This window comes from Megalops cyprinoides, chromosome 25, assembly GCF_013368585.1.
Source record: "Megalops cyprinoides isolate fMegCyp1 chromosome 25, fMegCyp1.pri, whole genome shotgun sequence".
Taxonomy (NCBI): domain Eukaryota; kingdom Metazoa; phylum Chordata; class Actinopteri; order Elopiformes; family Megalopidae; genus Megalops; species Megalops cyprinoides.
The window spans coordinates 15,036,457-15,055,469 of record NC_050607.1 but is presented as its reverse complement, the minus strand read 5'-3'; the positions used below and the strand labels follow the sequence as shown (position 1 = coordinate 15,055,469).

Genomic DNA, 19,013 nt, shown 5'->3' with positions numbered 1-19,013 from the left:
TGAGTGCTGAGTGACTAGCCAATCACCTCACTCTTTCCACTTGAAATAACTGGTTATGTTTTTCTCTCAAAAATGGTCATCTACTGTAAATCCATTTTATTCAGTTATTTAATGGGGATACAAACGGGAACACTATTTAAACATCAGTAACAGATTTCAGCCACAATTTATGTGTGATTTCCTGTCTTTATATCTTTTTAATTTAATTGGTACCAGCTGCGCGCATATCGTTGTAATCTGTTCGGCGTGGACGAGTCGTACCGCTGCCGCTGCCTCTACAGTGGGTGGGGTTTGCGCGTCACTGGCCAAGCAGAACTTTGAATTGCTTTGACGAGTATATGGGGGGCGTAACCCTCTCTTGTAGTCGGCTGGAAGCGAAGAAATTTGGCAATGTTATCTTGAGTGTACGTGAACAATGGGCCAGATACTGAAGATGCAAACAAGAAACTTCTGATTTGGATATGACGTGCCTTTTCGGATTCTTTGTGAGTATCAACCGAGTCTGATAACTTTACATTTATTTATTTAGCAGACGTAAACTTAAACGTAAAAATGTCCATGTAACTGTCCTTAAATAGTTTTTGTTTTTCGAAGGTTGTAGCCCTTACAATATGCCTTAGCTGTAGAGCATGTTACTTATTGCTAGCAGTATAGTTACTTATATTAATATAGTTGGCTACAGGGTAGCACCACTAGCTAAAAGAAACACGACAATGAAAGTCGTCTCATTCTACAACGCGTGTTTTACTCCTAGTCCATGTGCGCTGTGCATTGCTTATGCATTTCTCATGGAAGTGATTCAAACCTCATGCATCGGTTACTTTACCCCTAATCTAACTAGCCGTGTCTAGCTACTGCCTTCAGTCCGCTTCGGAATACTGAGCACATTTTCGTCTACGGTTGAGGGAAAGCAGATACATCAGTTTTACACCTTTTCTCTTGCGGAATGTGTTTTAGTTGAAATACTAGAGCCCCTCCTACTAAGGTAAACTAGATACGCATGTACGATAGTGGTGGATGTCCCCCTAGTCTGGGCCAGAGGGACCGAGGGTCTTCCTCCACACTTTGATGCCTTCTAGAAAATAAATCCTTACAGAGTCTGATGTAGTTAAGTTTATTGGTTTATTGGCTTCCTCTGCTGTTTTTTAAACTCCTCCTATACTGGGGCCTAATTCCCAATTACTCCCAGACCCCTCCTTCAAAATCCCTTCCTTCGCCGTCCTCATTATCTTTCGAGCTGTTACATTCACTCCGCTTGGAAAGTCCCACAAACTCCATTATTAAATAAATATCACACGTCTGGAAATTCCCATTATGTCCAAGTCTTTACCTGGATGATTTTTTAAGAAGGGTTAAATAAATCAAAGTGCCGGTCTGGCAGTGCTGTACTTCTCCAAGGTCACATATTCTAATACTGATTGTCCTGAAGTAGTCTCCAAGGAATGTTTTAACCTAGCACTGCTTTAGACTGACACATAGACTCATAGAATCGCATCATATGAGTAATAGTGCTTAATGCTTTCAGTAGTAGTGCTTAATGCATACATTTCTCCACCACAGTAGCCATTTCAAAATGACCAAACCACAGCGCACCACATTCCAGGGAGGAATGTGGTGCTTTGTGGCTTTATTATGGCGCACGTTTGGCTGCGCGCACAGAGCCGAGACAGACGCATTTTTGAGCAAGCTAAGCAGAGCGCTCTTACGGCCGAAGTAACGGGTTAACGCTGATAACTGATCGCTAGACGATGTTTCTTCCATGCAGGCATAAATTTACTTAAAAATAATTAAATGTTCAAGTACATATCTTGCAAAAAATATGCATCTCGTATTTGTGATTTGTAGACAGTGTTACAGGATTAGCTCGTGCTTCTTTTCCATGGAGGAATAAAGTTGACTTAAAAAAATAATTAGTACGCTGCTGTTGTACCCATGGACGAGTCATATAAGTCAGTCATGTATTGCAAATAAACTATTACAAAGCCTTAGTTTTTGCTGTCCAGTGTTGCTTAAGAATCACTGGGTTTCACATCCTTTGTCACTAAAACCTTGGTAGAGCATCTCCAATTGAAATAGGCTGTGCAGCTAACAGTCTAACAACTTTGTTGGAACTGGGAAATGTGTTAGGCTACCTGTTTTGAGAGTCTGTCAGTTAACTGGTACTTAATCGCAGATTCACTTTGTGTGTCCTTTAGATATGAGTTAATGTAGGGCTGTAGCGTCAGTAAGTATGTCATTATGACAATATCATGCAAAACAGGAGCGGATAATGTTGCTGTGTGAGGTGAAGAAATGCACACAGGTAGCCAATATATGCTCACAGCTGACTGTGTTTTGGGAGCTTGCTTGCTTGTTGCATTTAGTGCCTGGAGTGCTCTCTCTGTGCAGAGTAATAAAGGTATAAAGTTTCTACAACAGAACTTCTTTGGAGACAGAATTTACATTTGGGAACTAGAATAGGCCTTGTCAGAACACAGCATTGTCTTTTATTCTCATATTTTATATTATTTACTAGTAAAATAAGGAAAATGAGGAGAGGTGTGCCTATTGGTTAAAATTTCAGCAGACTGTAAAACATCTGTAAAATTTTATGGTATGAAAGAGCAGATGTGCTGATAGTGCTTGGTAGATTTGTGGATTTCATAGATCATGCTTATTTTAATTTTCACTGAAGAGACTGTAGAGATTATAGCAGAGATGCCTATCCTTAGAGAGGGTGCAGTCTATGTAGGGAATAAAGCTATCCCCTTAGAGACGTCAGTCAAGTAGCACAGTTACAGACAACCACAGAGAACATGGACTGAATTAATTAATAAATGAAGAATAAATTTGTTGAACAAAGCTACAGGAAAAGGGCGGCGTCAAGATAACGCTAAGTGGGAGTGTTGGAGTGGGCTTTCGGCTGCAGTGAGTCAAACAGGAAATTATGAAGTGATAACCACATTTTGACATTCACTGATGAAACATTAATTAACCTGTATGATTATACACACACTTATCTTATTTTGACAGTATCATAGTATAAATTGTGACAGGAAAAAATGATAGTATAAATCACAGATGTGTCTAAACACATCTTATGCAAGATTAAATCTGTAGTTTATGTGGGGAGTTGTTGAAGAGATCCAGTCATCTTGGCGCATAGATAAGAGCTCTCTTTACTGACAGCCTCCAACTTCATGTTGGGTCATACTTGTGTGAAAGCACTACATATTACTACCACACTACCATAACAGAGACATGGTTGTCTTTGCATTCAGCAGCTTTGAATTTTGTGGTATTTCGGTCTCCAAAGGTACATGTTTATTGTAAGGGGAGGGAGGGAGTCCCTTTGCAGAGCCATCAGAGGTGTGAGGCCATCAGACAGGAGTTAAGAGGAGATAGTTCTTGCTGCACTTGTATGGGGCCACTTCAAAGGTTATATTCAACATGGGCATATGATTCCCAGTCACTGGTAGAAAACTGGTGCCTCTAATTGCTGGGACAGTGGGAGCCTTTAGAAAGTTCCTTTACAAATTGCGTTGTGGTGTTTTAGGGCCTGATGACAGTGCGGAATCATGAAGGGCACATAATTTGTGGCCAAAATGCCACAATATAAATGTGTTCACTTAATTTCCCCCATGTTTTTGGAATCAATTTAATTTACTCACAACTGAAGAATAATGGTGATTATTTAGTGATCATTTTAACAGTATAATGATTAGGCTAACATAATTAGTCTAAACTAGACAATGATGATTGTGTCTATGTAGTTTGTAGTAGTTTTAAGGTGGTCACATAAGCAAGGGCATGTGATCTACATTCCAGTGTGATGCTGCTATGTTGAACTAATCATGCACACGTGTACACTCGGTGTGTACATGGCGCAGGCCGACCAACGCAGAGGCCCATGATGATGTTGTGCACTCATGTAGCTGTTAGTTCAGTCACGATTCACTTCATGATTAACTACCTAGGGGTGAACAGTTTGGTCACTGCATATATCACAGCCGCAAGATACCTCAGCTCTGTGAAGCTGTTTATGCAGAGGTTTTTTCTAGGTGATGTAAGTGTCGGTTCACCCAGGCAATATTTCTCCCACTCTGCCTCCCCTGCCATTGTCTGTGACAAAGGGGAGTTAGGTCAGTGTGTGCTCGCTATCAATTCAAGGATACCTTTTGAAGCAAATGTTTTTCCAATTAGGCGTCAGACTCTAGAACTGCAAGGTCAGGCAGAATTAAATATCCCATGAGGCTTGCGCAAACAGTTCAGGGTGCTGTAGAGATGCTCTCACTCAGCAGAGAAAGGAACTGGACCACGATATGGTTGAGTGTGTAAGGTATGAGACTGTATGTGCAAGACTTAGTCTGAAACTCTGCTGAGCCGACCACCGCCTGTAAGCCTGTAAGGCTTTGCTGCACATAAACAGATAATAAACAGTCTTCTCTTTCCTTCAACCGGGGTCCAGACTGAAGTTCTTTGTGTCAACAGTTTTATTAGTTAATTTTCAAGTACGTCGAATTGAAGTAATTTCACTAAAATCCAACACAACCTCATTTTGTACTCTGTACTCACATCATTTTTACTCTACTTACCGTTTGTACTCTCCTGCACACAGTAGAATTTATATGCTCATACATACATGTATATACACATGTATGTCTATGTGTGCAAATATATGAATCCACATAAATGCTTATGATAGCACAAACGATCCATGTCATACACATATACTGAGCTATGAGACACAGCTGGCTAATACATGATAGAAAAATACACTGCTGACTTAAAATACACACTAGAGAAATACACATTGACTTCCAGTAGAAAGTTGAGCATGCTTCACATTACAGCAGACAGACACACACCCTGCCTTTATGCTCTTGGAATTGTTTTTCTTTGAATTCCTGGACAATTGTTTGTAACGGTTTGGGGTTTTATGGTGGGTGTAGATAAGACATGGTGGTCAGGTTCCCATGCTCTCATTGAGTTTTGTTACAAGACTTTTTCAGTTTCATTTCCTTGCTGAATGCAGAACAGGAGTACAAAATTACCATCCTCTCAAGGCTGAGACTCGGGGCATGAGCTACAAGGATGCTGTTTTCAACCAAGAACGTATTTTATCTGCAGAAAGGATTTCAACCAAAATTGCCACAGGGGAGCAAGTAGCAATCAGATTTTCTTCAGAGTGACACCCCCCTCCCCACTGTCTTCACAATTTTCAAACTATTTTAGATCATAGAACAACTTGCTATGTTATGAAAATTTGGGCGACTAAATAAGTACAGCTGTTAAATACCATTAACCAGTCGGAAGACTTAATAGTTTTTGTTTTGGCACATCAAGTTAAATCAGCCAAACTTCACGGATATTCCTGGTCCAAAGCTTTGAGTCAGCTCTCTTAGTGAGACAATCTTAGTGAGAGGTCTGTGGACCTCTCAGTGTAGGTCTGCCTGTAGGTCTACAGTTGAGGTGAATGATTTTAGCCTTTGCCACAGTATCGTTTGCTTTCAAAGTCTTATTTCTGGGCAAGAAGCAACATTAATAGAGAACCTCCTTTGACAATACACTTGTCCAAATGCCTTTTTGTACATTAGTTTGTATGTTTTTCCCATCACTTCAAGTTTACAAGCTTCATTTTTGTGGAAACTAGTTGAATGTGTTTTTAGGGTAAGGCTATAGTTTGTATCCCGTCATGCACTTTAATAGTAGTAGTAGTTTGTAATCTAACCACGTTAATTTCTTTTTCAGAAATTGAGATACTCCATCGCACGTTAAAGGGAAGAGGAAGTCGTCATCACCGCCTCACGATGGAGACATTACCTCGGTTTGAAGGCTCACAGAACCAAGCATTTTGTTTGCCACCCTCGAATTCCGCCAACCAGAATGGCAACGGTTTCCAGGGTGTTACGACTGGAGGATGGTTCAATGGAAACCTCAGTGACAAAGTTAGTGGGGGTCAACCAACAATGGCCACTAACTTGTCCACACACACTTGTCCACAGTATTTCACACACAACGGACAAACTGCAAATGGGAACTACTGGAAAAACCAAGCAATGGGCTCGAACTCTGTTCGGAATTCGTACCCCTTCAGTGCGCAGAGGAATGGTAATGGAATTGGGGAGGCCGTGCCTCAGATGCCATTGAGAAACCAGGCTTTGATGAATGGAAATGGGAACTGCATCGTCTCCTCAGGCAAGCACGCGCCAACATTCCAGTACCCTGCAGGGCAGACCCTTTGGAGAGCAGACGTTCCTAAAGGCTATCAGGGACAAGATTTGCCTTCAGTCACAAACACAGCAAATCCCCAAATGATGGCAGATAACAGAAATTACTACAATTCCCAGGAGGTGTTCCCGCGAGTTAGCAATGGAGCTTGGGCTGCTACTTCACAAGGCCAGAGGAACCACAATATTTACCAACATTACCTACAGAGAATGATGTGTGGGGGGCAGGGGACAAGTCCAGTGAATCCTCTGAGACAGAAGTTAAACCCTCATTATTTTCAAGGGACAGCAGTCACTGGACAGGGTGTGGTGAACAGCGAGAATGGGGCAATGAATAAGAACCAAAGAGAAGGTGTGAATGGCCCTGCTGTTGTTGGGTTTCCTCATGCAGGAGATCGAACCATCATGAGGCAAGGTATGACAAGCAGAAGGAATGGCACAGGAGCAAGCCCTGTCTGTGGGAATTTAGCTCCTGTGATTCAGAATGCCAATCCCAGCCATTTTCAAGGGGCGATGAATAGGAGTCAGGGGCCAGCTGTCAGCTCTCCAACTACTACTGTGCGTCATTTCCCTGGCCAGAGTGCTCACTCTCACACTCAAGTCGTTTTGCCGAGGGATGTCACAGATGACACCCTGGAAAGAATTCTGTGGGCCTTGGTTTTGAAATCCCAGACTGACCCCACTCAAAGAAACGAGAATGGGGGAGGCAACGTCACCACAGCGCCGGAAAGGACTGCCGAACTGCAGCTCGGAAGCTCCGCTCCCACCGGAGACCTTCGCAGTACTTTGAACCTACCTTGTCCCCGTGGGAGCGGGAACCAAAATATCAACCAACTCGGCCATTTTGGTGCTGGGCTGCAAAATGTAACACAGCAGCAGCCCGTTTGCCATTTGCCCAGCAGCGGTGCTACTGCTAATGTGGTTGCAGACCCCTCCTGTACTGGAAAGCAGGGCAGCCTCCGCCTCCCAGCGGGTCAACCACCACCCCGAAGAGCACAGAACCCTGTCAGGAGAAATGCACAGGGGACTGGATATCGGATGCAAAGCCACAACGGAAGTGCACAACCTCCATCTTTTCCTGGGACCTTAAACGGATGTGTAGCGAAGGGTGTGGGGCATACAGGATCCCCTACAATGGTGACCCACACTGCAAAACAGCTCCCTGTGTCTGTTGATAATCGCAATGGAAATTGTGCTCGTGCCTCGAATGCTAGTAACGGACACTCATCATCATCTCCGAACCAAGGAGGACAGTTGTGCGTTAAGCAGCCTGCTGCAGATACCCCACCATATCCCAAAAGGCATGGATACTTTGTTACGGTAACAGAGGACAGACTAGGGAAGGGATTTACTGCCGAAAACGTGATATTTGTGGGCAATCAGCCTGCTGACAATGTCTCTACTTTACAAGGATGCCAGATTCCTCCTGCAGAAAAGACTGTGAATTTGGACTGTGGAGGAACTATTGGAGAGCTGTCTGGTAATGGTAGCCCTGATAAGCATGACACCAACCTTTCAGCTTCTGTGACCTCTGCAGAATCTATGTTTAACCAGCCAAAAGCAAGCAATCAACAAAATAAGTCTGCTTGCTCTTCAAGCCAGAGGGCTGTGGCAGTGGTTCCACCAATATCACAGCAGTCTTCAAACTCTGCTGACCAGTGGACTGACATGGCCAATGCAGATGATAGATCGCTACTTAAGACTCCTAGCCTGTGGTGTCTGACAGAAGAGGATGCTGCATTGCAACACAAAATCCATAAACCTACCTCAGTATTGTCACCAGCTGACAAAGGATCAGATGGGAGCATTTTAAGGGAGCTCTTGTCCACATCTACATCTGCTGTCAGCTCTGATTCAGAACCACTGACGGACAGGGCATCATCTGGTCTCGAAAAGACTTCCCAAATTTCAGACTCCGTTGGCTCAACGGTATCATCCTCTTTGTGTGTTTCAGATCTGATGAAGAAGGATGCATGTACTTCAAACCCACTCGACCCTCAACCTCGAACCACTTTGGTTACTTCCCAGGTTGAAGAAGTGCCCAGTTTGAATGCACATGAGTCTGTACCTCAGCCAAGTGTGGACGTTGGTGCCGCCCAGGATGTAGGGTTGGAAAAGAACAGATTTGACTTGTCTTCTGTGCCTGTTATCAAATGGACGACTGCCGAGCTGAGGAATTTTGTTTCTTTACTTGAGGAAACGGAAAAGCCCCCTGAGTTGGAGATTGACATTAAAAAAACCTTGAGACTTTTTTGGGGTGGGAACCAACAGAACTTCCTAGATTCCCTTCGTTCAGATCATTATAGATCCATAATGTTTGATGCTTTTCGTGTGTGCACTCAAGATGCACAATCGGTTGTTTTTTCACAAATTGAACCCGCGTGCCTTCAGAAAGTGGAAAACTGTCAGATTATTGAACATGATACCACCTTTCCTGATGAGGTAGTCTACAAATCATCGTGGTTAAATCTCAATGAGCAGCTTGATGACATTGATAAAGAGCACGGCTTTCCCTTCCACTTGCGGTTTGGGCGATGCATACTCGAGGAAGAGGAGGAAGAGAGTAAAGGCAAGGAAGTGAACGAGTGCGACGACAAACCTGGAGAGGCTGCTAGCGAGAGCCAGGCAGAGAAAGAGGGGCCGGCACCCACGGGAGTGGAGATGGATACCCCCATTGATCCCCTGTCTGCATTAGAAATCAATGTGCTTCCACCCGAGGATGCTGTGAGGTTTTTCAGGGGTGATGTCAGCACAGATGCGAAGGCAGAGGACCTGCAGAGAGAGGGGGGCAAACCGGCCTCTGAGGTAACGGGGAGCCACATGGAAGTTGAACTGCCTGCACAGCGTGTGCAAAAAAAGAAACGCCAGTTAGAGGTTTACTGCTGTGTTAGTCGTTGGATCGATGTGGTCACTGGGAATAAGACCGGCTCTGGATGCTCATGTTCCAGTAAGGCTACATCAAATCAAGAAACTGTGGAGGGGAGTGCAAGCTCCACTGACACAGTCAAAGACATTAATGTCGTACCAGACGACGGTGTTATAGGAGGAGATCGCTCTGCTTTGAAGTCAAATACCACTCTCATGCAGACAGTTGAAGTTGTAACGCCAGGGGAGAAGGTAAAAGCTCTGTCTGATGAATGCGCGAAGACTGAGAATGGATCAGTGGTTTCTGCGGTGCAGGATCCAATGAATGGAAATGAAGGAAGAGATGCAATATTTCCCTTGCAACAAAATGCTAAGGAAGGTGTGAAAGGCTCCTCCTGTCGCTTGGGGGATGAAAGCATCTCTGAGCTGGCAGCCCCTCCTGCTCCTGCTCGCCGTGCTTCGAATGTGGTTGAAGTGGAAATCGAAGACGTTTGTTCAAGTTATGAGGATGTACTCAAAATGGCCACGGTGACGCCTGAGCCGTTGTGGAGAGTTTCCAGATGTAAACGTCAAGGGTCATTGTGTTCAAACAAGGACGAAAGCCGCGGCACTGGATCAAAGGTTGGTGGGGTCCCCTCGGTCTGTGATAAAGCGGTCCCCAGAAGTGGATCATCCAGTAAGTGGTCAGAACCCCCACATTTTACAGAAGATAGGGATGTGGTCTCCATAATTTCTCTGTCACCTGAGACTGGCTGTTATTCCTCTGAAGGGAAGTACAACCGAAGCGAAGACAATGTAAAGAGGAGAGGAAAAAAACTTAGAAAGGTACACTGGGAAGAGACCCCCGAATCCAAGTCTCCCATTCAAGACCACTCACCCCAAAGCTTGATGGGAAGGAAAGGGAATGACAAATCCCTCCCTGAAGCTCAGCGTGAGATTAAAGTGGCTACAGATGATACTGACAATAGCAAAATGTATCTGAAGGAAAAACGTAAAGCAGTCCTCCAACCAGAGTCCCCACCCTCAAAGCTTCAGAAACTGGTTAAACACTCAGAAAAGGTCCAATCAAACAAAGGTGGAAATGGACAACAGACAGAGGGAAGATTGTGTGAAGCATTACCTGAACCTGTGAAAGAAAATTGCCATGTAAGTCTTGTGCTGTACGGGTCCTCTCCCCAGAGGAGACTTGGGACATTAGGTTCCAACCGACACCTTGAGAGAAAACCTAATAAAACTAATAAATGTCTCCCTTATGGAGACAAAACACTGTCCCCACCTGCAACTATCACCTTTAATGTCAGTTCCAAAACTATGGATGCTTCAGAAACCTGCCATGGTAATAGTACTGCCAAGCAACAGGTTTTTGCAAATTGGAAGAGCAGTTTGGTGACGGCAAAAAATTGCTCTGCGCGTAAATCTCGATTGTCCAAGCTGCACATCACAGAGGGACAAAGAAAGACCCTCAAAGGCCAAGAAACTGCACGCTCACCTCAAAGTAAGATCGTGCCAGGCAAACTTCCAGCAAGGCCCACGTGCCTGAACAAGAACGAGAATCAGAAGAGCGCAGTGACTAAATCGCCGGAAAATAAGTCGACGCAGACTCAGCAGCAAACCGAGGAAAGCGTAACCGGGAGGAGCAAAAACGGCAAACGGCATGACACGGCTGCGCTGTCATCCTCTCCCGAGGAAGACGCTTCCGTCAAGAGAGAGAAAGGAGCAGAGCCAGCGCGTCGCCAGAGTCGGAGGCTGTTTGCCGTGGGCAAACCCGACGCAGGAAGGAGGAGCAGGCATGACGCGGGGATCCCGGCCGTGATTCCGTCGCAGAAGGAGAACTGCGTTTTGGATTTCAAGCTGCTGCCCGAATCCTTCAGCTTCAAAGACGATCGGGATCTTCAGGGACCTGCGAAACGCCGAAACCCAGTGAAGAGTAAGCTTTGTTGACATACCACTGCTACAAGCCCCAGCCTTCATAAACGTATCTTTAGTTTTGATGTGTGCTGTTCTAACAGTAGAATCTTTCCAGTAGAGCCAGTGTGTCCAAAAGTGAGCGACAAGCAGCCTGAGAGTCTGAAAAAGACGTCCTGGGGAGCGCAAGGTAACACTGCAGCCTGACGATGTGTCGGTTAGCACTACAAATGCAAAACAAAATGAGCAGTCAGTGGTAGTTTCTCATCCCCTGGACATGATTTTTTTTCTCTTCTCATTGCTACTGCTGGAAAGCTAACAGAGTCTGGTGTTCATATTTGGTTGATCAGGGTTATCAAAGTTTGGACACCTTTTGTGTCACATTTGTAGTGTGAGGATGGCTACTTGTGGTTTTTTTTTTTTTTTTAATTTGAATTTTTTAATAAGGTTTTGACTGCATTTCATGCTGTTATGTATATATCACTTGCAGTATGTTTCAGTATGTGAAAGTGACGGTATGACTTTTACATGATTTTACATGTTTGTTTTTTCCATTTTTTGTATATTGCTTGTAATGTAGTTAATTTCCTTATGTTTCCTTAAGTTATGACCTACCGCGCTCATTGAAATGGTGTTTGATCTTTTCTGTCAGGCTCCTGGTCAAAGCATTCAGGCAGTAAAAGGCCGACTTCTTCGAAAACGATGTCATCCAGGGAAACCACCTCCTCTACCTTCCAAGAGTATAAGAAGAAATACATGGCACAGGGCAAGAAGTAGTTTTTTTTGTTCTCCAGAATGCACTGCACAGATCTAAATTTATTAGATAATAAAACCACAACACAGTACGCACTGACTTGCATAACTACCTTTTCTTTTTTGAAGGTTATTTCTTGTTTCCTGTGGAAACTGCCTGTTAATAGTCTTTTTGATTTCAACTTTACCTGTGGAAACTGCTTGTTAATAGTCTTTTTGAATTCAACTTGAGTATATTTTTTAGATGTAGGTGAGAAGTAAAACTGCCTTCTCTGAAGGACACTAAAGCAGCTCACTTGGCAAGGTGCTCATTTTAAGTGCAGGTTGGGCCACACTCTGTTTTGTAAATCATTGGGCATCTACCAGTTGCTTGGATGACATTGTGGTGTATCTTTCTGTATATTTCTTTGGCAGCTTTTTGTATTTTTGTTCCTTTGACAGTCAGTGGAATGGGGTACGTTGCAGTACTTTCCTGCCAGTCAGATACGAACTGTATAGGGAGGGTGAATTGGGACTGGTTTTTTTTTTTTTTTTTTTTTTTCCCCCTTGTATTTTCACAGTGGGCAGTGGCCAATTTGCCCGTGTCGTCATTGGCAGTGATGAAAAGCTCAGTAGTGATAAGGTTTTGGTTAGAGCTGGAGACGATCAGGTCTTTGCCAGCAACAAATCACTTGACTGACTCCTGGGTAGTGGCTTGTAGTTGAACAAAAAAGGGAGCAAGAATCTTCATGGCTTTCACCCTCGGAATGTGAATTAAGGCAGGCAAGTGGAGTCTTGTTAAGTTGGTCCGTATGTCAGCATCAAAGGCACAGTTTGGATTGGGAACCTGACCAGGCCATATTGGAGCCGCATCTCTTTGTGAGCATAAAAGCCACTGGCATATGCTGACATGTGTACCTCCCTTTTCCTTCTAGATTTTGTGAGAAGAATTTCTGTTCTAGTAATTTTTTCATCAAGCCACTGTTATTGGAGCCCCCTCAATGCTGTTCATTTCATTGTCTGCAACATTGACCAGAGAAGGGAGAATAAACCTGACCTTTGACCTTTCCCTTTATGTTGTCGTTTTTTCCCTTGTTTGAATTTACCTCATTGTATCAGTGGCAGCTGCTTAGATGTGTTGATGGCTGACAGGGAACGCGTGTTTTTCAGAGCTTAATTGGTTTGAGTCCACATGTGTCAGTCTACATTTCCAATTAATTCTGTCATGGGCAAGTAATGCCTTGGCAAGAGCTGCCTACACTTCACCTTGGATCATTTCAACCTGATGAAATGATGAAGACAAGGATTTTGTGCCAATTGCACTGATTGCCACTGCTACTTTGTGTGAATATTGCTTGTTGGGGGTTGATAAAATTATTTGCATGTTAGTTATGTAAACGTGTTCATTCAACTCCAAAGGAATTTCTTGTTTGCCAGGGTAAGACACTGGCATTTATCTTTGTAAAAGTACTGTAAAACTGCCAATATTTCTGTTATGCTGTTGACAACTAAATCTGTTTCATTGTACCATATTTTTTCACCTATATACTTTATATTTGTACACCCTTGAATTGTTCATGAGGGACCACTGTGTATTCTCTGTTTGCAAATAAAACTGGTCTGGTACCTAGTGTATGGATTGTCATCTCAGGCTTGAAACCAAGGTTTACTTTTATGGTGTTGGTTGTCAAACAGTTGCAAGTATGAAATGTGTTGCAGTGCAGGGTCCCTCATACAAAAGACTGTACCGACAAAAAGTGTACAAAATATCTCTGGCGTTTGGTAACAGTGAACATAATACAGGTTAAATTATTGAGCAGAAATGTTCAACCCCATTGTCAAAGGGGAGTCAAACGCATACGTGCAGGGGTGGTGTTCTAAAGAGCAACTTTGGTACCACGTGTCCCAGATTTTCTGGGCACACTCGCAGCAAGAACATTTCCCTCGAGGAAAACGTTTCAACGTACAGCGATGGATGTGTGGGGGTTGGCATGTACCCGAAGCAGGCTGTGTGACCTCAGAAGCTTCCGAGATGTTTGAACAAGGTGAAAAGCTGTGAATTTGTTGAGTTTCAAGTTTGCCTCCTTCACGCAAGCGTACCTGGGAAGAGGAGCCATCACCAATTTCCCCAAAAGCACGCGTGGTGGAAAACCAGTCTCGGTGTCGGACAGCCAGTCACAACCTTTGAGGGAAGTGGCGGCTGTTGAAGGCAGATACATGTGTTTGCGTCTTTGGCAGATTTTAACATCATTACTTCCAATCTAATAACTAAAATCTGACTCCATTTTTTATTAACCTATATCTTAGTTTCCCAATACCCAATTCTAATTAGCAACCCAGGAATTCTCAGTTCGCTTTGGCCTGTAGGTGTTCAGGCTACATAGTCCACAACATAGGGTACCATACCAGCACTTTTAATGTAACTCGTTGCCGTTTTATATTCCAAACCATAGGATATATATTAGGCGGCCCATCTAGGGATTGCAGACTCGTCAGAATAGTGCCATACTTAAGACAGTCTGAGCGCAAGTATCAATGGGTTTCAAGTGGTACGGCAAGAACTTCAAGAACCTCAAATCCTGCTACGTGCGTCATTAAAAATGGTCAAATGAGAAATTGCAAACAGAGGTTAAGACTAATACTTTGGGAATTAATTAATTTTGATTAATAAAAGTATTAGTCTTAACCTCTGTTTGCAATTTCTCATTTGACCATTTTTAATGACGCACGTAGCAGGATTTGAGGTTTTTCCTTAAGTTCAGTTGAAACTACAAAATTACATCAGGCAGTATGGTATAGTGCAAATGATGTTAAATACACATACCTATATGGAGCCACGTGGCTATACGCTTGGAGCGCAGGAGTCTGCTGACGGTGCTCCACGGGTGTAAGATCTTTCCCTCTATATGCCCAAACATTAAAGAGTTGACCAGCATGTGAGATGGGGTCCTGGAAAGGGTACTGATATGTTTTGTCATTCCCTGGTGATTGATTAGTGCTGGTGTTTCTGGGGCATGCGCAATGGTGTGCACCATTTTATTTTTCTGAGCCAATTCCCAGAACAATGGTTAGGAGACCTCCTACTGTTATAGAACTGTCACCCCCTTTGCTACTCGCACTGAATGGATCAAAGTGAGACCAAACAAGACATGTAGACCTTGAACCGAACAGAATATACAGGAATAGTAGTTTATATCTGAGGACTGGGATTTCACCACTGGTCAGGAGGGGGGGCATGAAGGATTTGGGGTCATAAAGATTCCGTGCCCTCTGTGTCTCCTAATCAGTGGTGCCTCATCCTGTTGTGGGGTTCCTTTGGCCTGAGTATGTGTACGTTTGCGTGCCGCAGTCCATACATTGCCAGGCCCGGCTGTCAGGATGGGCCGAGGATCTTTATTTGAACAACAGTCTCTGGTTTTGCGTGCCATTCCGTTCCCACCTTACGTCAGCCTTAGAAACCCCTCCCCTATTCGGTTTCATAACACATTTTCTGTACACTATTGTTTTCAAGATCACACCTGTCTGATACACACAAAAAAAACAGCTGTCCTGCCTTGGCTGTACTCCATTATCCCCAAGACCGCGCATATCTAATGTATAAAAAATAGTTGATTACTTGCTCTGGCCTGTCTGCTCGGCAATGCTTGCCAAGGTCGCACATGTGCCTGTCTGATATCTACTTGGCAATGCCTGCCCAGGTCACACATGTCTAAAAATAACTGATTATTCGCTTTGGCTCAACTAACATTTACTGGCATTATTTCCACAAGTCACACCCCTTCAGTAAAAAACACTCGGCAGCATCAGGGAGATATGACATTAAGCAGTCTCTTGTATAGCACTGAACAAAGAAGAACCCCAATATTTACAACCCCCTCTTCACAGAGTCCAATTATTTTTATCTTAAACTCAAGGTCCATCTTCTGGCCAGTGTCCAGACAGTGTCTAACTCCCATTATCCTCCCCAAAAACAGGCCACACTTTGTAACTTTCGGCATACAGATATCTCACAGCTGCATACCCCTCCCACAGGGGATATTGGATTGTCTGGTTTCCTTATACACTTCCATACATCCACATTGTGGTAGGAAAAAACCCTTCCAGTCTGGGCCGAATAGACCGGTGGCTGCCTCCACACTTGTGCTGTAACAACTGAACCTTAAACTCAAACTCCTCCCATATGGTCCCTCCTTCTCCCGCCGCTTTTCGGCACTCTCTTCCAATACATCATTGTCTTCACGCTTTCTGCACATCCCCATTTATTTTATTCTTATAAGCAGTCTGGGGTCTCCCATTATTTCTGGGTCACACCACTTGCCAGTTTTTAATATTCCATCTTCATTTATTTTTCTGAACACAGCCTGGAATTATTTCCAGGCCGCACCTGAATGTCATTTTTTTAAAACTCAGTCACCTGGCCAATTTGCTAGGGCCATGCCTTACTGGTACCACTGTTTTTCCTACCTCAGATAACCCTGAAGTAGTGTTTCATGAACTAGAATAACCCTGGACAATGGTAGTGCTTATAAGAGAAAATAACCACCTTAACATATGCTTGTGGCTAATATTCCAATGACGATGCCTAGTTATCTCATGTCAAGCTCCGCTTTCCTCTGGTGGGGTGAAAGTGGCAATGCTTATGCCCCATTTTCCACCACAACATGCACAGTAGAAATAGAGTAAAAAAATATTAATATATTATATAAAATATTTTAAAAATTTAATATGTCAATAACTGTGGTTAAATCAAAAACTGACATCTACTGGCAATGCCTACCATCTTCATGCAACAATTATCTCCACCAAGTAACAAGCTTGATCGTACCACGTCAAGCTCCACTTTTCTCTGGTGGGGTGAAAGTGGCAATGCTTATAAACTATTTTCCACCGCACACGGTTTTTGAAAAAAGGCAGCACGGACTTCACGTTTGATGAGTACGTCTGACCACCTGCTCTGTGCGCTTTAAGCACGTTTCTTCCAGCGCACGCCGACGCGAGCTCTTTGATCGTCGGAGGCGGGTGGTTTTGCTTCGTGCGCCACTGAAAGTTCCGGATGCCGAGGTGAGAAGAGGGTTTACCTCCGCTCGGCGTCTCTGCTTGTTTTTTTTTTCCCCCACAGCACCTGCACTCAGTTCCCTCGTGTGCCCAAGCTCACTTCTTGCTGCGAGTCGCGAAGAATTCAAAGGCTTGCGGGCCTCGGGTCACCACCGCCACGGAAACCAGTAATTACAGCATGTTTGCGTCAGGGCTTAAGATGGTTTCACCAAAACAAACAGGCTCTGCGCATCTTTTCACAAACGCATACACTTTGTGCTGGTGTACTTAATACTTTCGGAGCCTTCCCCATGCAATATTTTTGCCACCTGGGAGCATTACAGTTACTTGTGTAGATTCTTCTTTCTTTTTTCAGCTTTTGTTAATCCGATGTGAGCATGACGGTGCTGTCCAGTATTGTTCCCTGTTGTAACAATGGAAGCACCAATTTACAAAAAAGCTTTAGTTTTAGGCAACTTTGGTCAAAGACACTGAGTATTGAGGGTTTCCATGCCAAAACAACAAAGAGCTGCCCCCTCCTCACCAGCCACACACCTGTGTGGATAATCAAGTCAAGGCTAACTGTCAGCCTAGAGGGTTATAAACCAATGGCTGCCTTCCCCCACACTGCAATCCTTCAGTCTGAGATGAAACTGAACTTACCTCTGCAACTGGATCCACTAAACACTTACACATTACTTTATTATAGCTCTTGCTCAGACAGAAGTTTACACATGAAAATGCGTTACTGACTACTATACCAACAAACATTTTTAAAGCCAGCACATTTGGGCATTTTTAAAGCTAGCAGAACCCTCTGATAAATCCCTCGTCTCTTGCTGAGGATCATCAGGGAGGCTGTGGTGTTAAGGCTCAGGAAGGAGGCTTCAATTGTCGACCACAGAAATCACAGACACAGCAGAATGACAGGATATGTTGCCACTTGTGTCAAGCGGAAATGGGGCTCGTCATTATGGTTTCTAATTTAATTTCCTGTCCTGAGTGTGAAAGGCTGGTCTCTTCATAGTGTTTGTGTATTAGTTGATGTCTGACAAGCTTAGCTTGACTATTTGTAAGTCAATCTAATCAGTCCCATAATAGTAATTGTAACAGGGAATAAATGATCACTGTACGAATCATGGATGTGTCAACACACAACTCGTACAAAGATCAATTCAACAAAGCTACAAATAGTGCCAGTATTAAACAAAAATAGTCATCGAGTTATTGAGGAGGGCCAGTCCATCAGACTTGAGGGGATGCCGTTGCAGCTAGCTGTCTATATCCCCTACAGTTCTATAGGTCTGTGTTCTATGTATTTGCTGATGCAGTGTCTTCTCTCATGCCTGTGTTCCTGCTTGTGTGAGCTGTGCATATATCCTTGTGTAGTGCCTTGTATTCCTCCTTGTCTTGTTCTGTGCGCATGCTGATGCAGCATTGTGAATGAGTGTGTTGTCGCAAAGCTAATGAACTCTGGCTAATGTAGAGACACTGAGAGTGAGGACTCTGATCAGCATATGGTCCGAGTTAAGTGGAGTTCATGGAGCATGGAGTTTTGTTATGCTATTTTTTTGGGCAGTGTTCATTGTGTTGCCTCACTGCATCTGGGCGGACACCAACTTTGATTAAAAACATGGCTTTTCAAGAGAAAAGTGAGCATCGTTCTCTTAAGAATGATGGGCCTTCAGGAAGGTCGTTTCTTGGAAAGATGGCTGAAGATGTGTCACCAAGACTCTAAACACGTAGCTATTCGTTGACGCAGCCCTGGGTCGAGATGTCTGTCCAACAGCGGGCTCGGCCGTTGCGCAATCCTCGCCCCTGGTTTTGCGTAAAAACCAGCCTGCGGTTACCAGTCGCTGTTTCATCGCTGCGCTGAAGCGCCGCCAATGTAAAACGGATCGTGCTTGACAGGCATCGCCTCTTAGGCAACACCGCTGTGATGAACACTTCCTCCCTCGAGGGTGCCAAGCGGCATGGCGGTGTCGGCGATGCCTTCGCCTTGCCCACACAGCACCGCCTGTGAGTTTCCTGTTGTCTCAGCGCAGCCCCCGTGTCTGCCACGTCTGTTAATTACGTAAATCCTAACGTTGATTTGCCCTTCTGAGTGATTTGCATTTGCGTAGGCCTCGCCGACCTGAAATACAGCTGGACGTCACATTAAAGCAGGCTCAGGAAGGCATAGTGAAAACCTGCAATTCCATTTATGCATTGTTACATTACGTATCATTATTGTCATTTGGCAGACTCGCTTATCCAGAACGACTTACA

General features: G+C 44.1%; 1 protein-coding gene across 1 annotated transcript; it reads left to right on the top strand.

Annotated features, from left to right (window-relative positions):
* Window positions 1-407: 407 nt before the first annotated feature.
* si:ch211-106e7.2 lies at window positions 408-11,910 on the top strand. Its single transcript, XM_036519729.1, has 6 exons — window positions 408-485; window positions 5,731-7,826; window positions 8,691-9,014; window positions 10,506-11,001; window positions 11,098-11,169; window positions 11,632-11,910. Exons 2-6 carry the CDS (start codon window positions 5,790-5,792, stop codon window positions 11,754-11,756), a joined length of 3,054 nt encoding a protein of 1,017 aa, XP_036375622.1. The 5' UTR covers window positions 408-485; window positions 5,731-5,789; the 3' UTR covers window positions 11,757-11,910.
* Window positions 11,911-19,013: the final 7,103 nt, after the last annotated feature.

Coding starts and splice junctions, on each gene's coding strand:
- si:ch211-106e7.2 (XM_036519729.1), top strand. CDS start 5,790: ATGGAGACATTACCTCGGTTTGAAGGCTCACAGAACCAAGCATTTTGT. Junction 7,827..8,690: donor GCCAGAGGGCTGTGGCAGTG/GTTCCACCAATA, acceptor CTCAATGAGCAG/CTTGATGACATTGATAAAGA. Junction 11,002..11,097: donor ACGCCGAAACCCAGTGAAGA/GTAAGCTTTGTT, acceptor GAATCTTTCCAG/TAGAGCCAGTGTGTCCAAAA.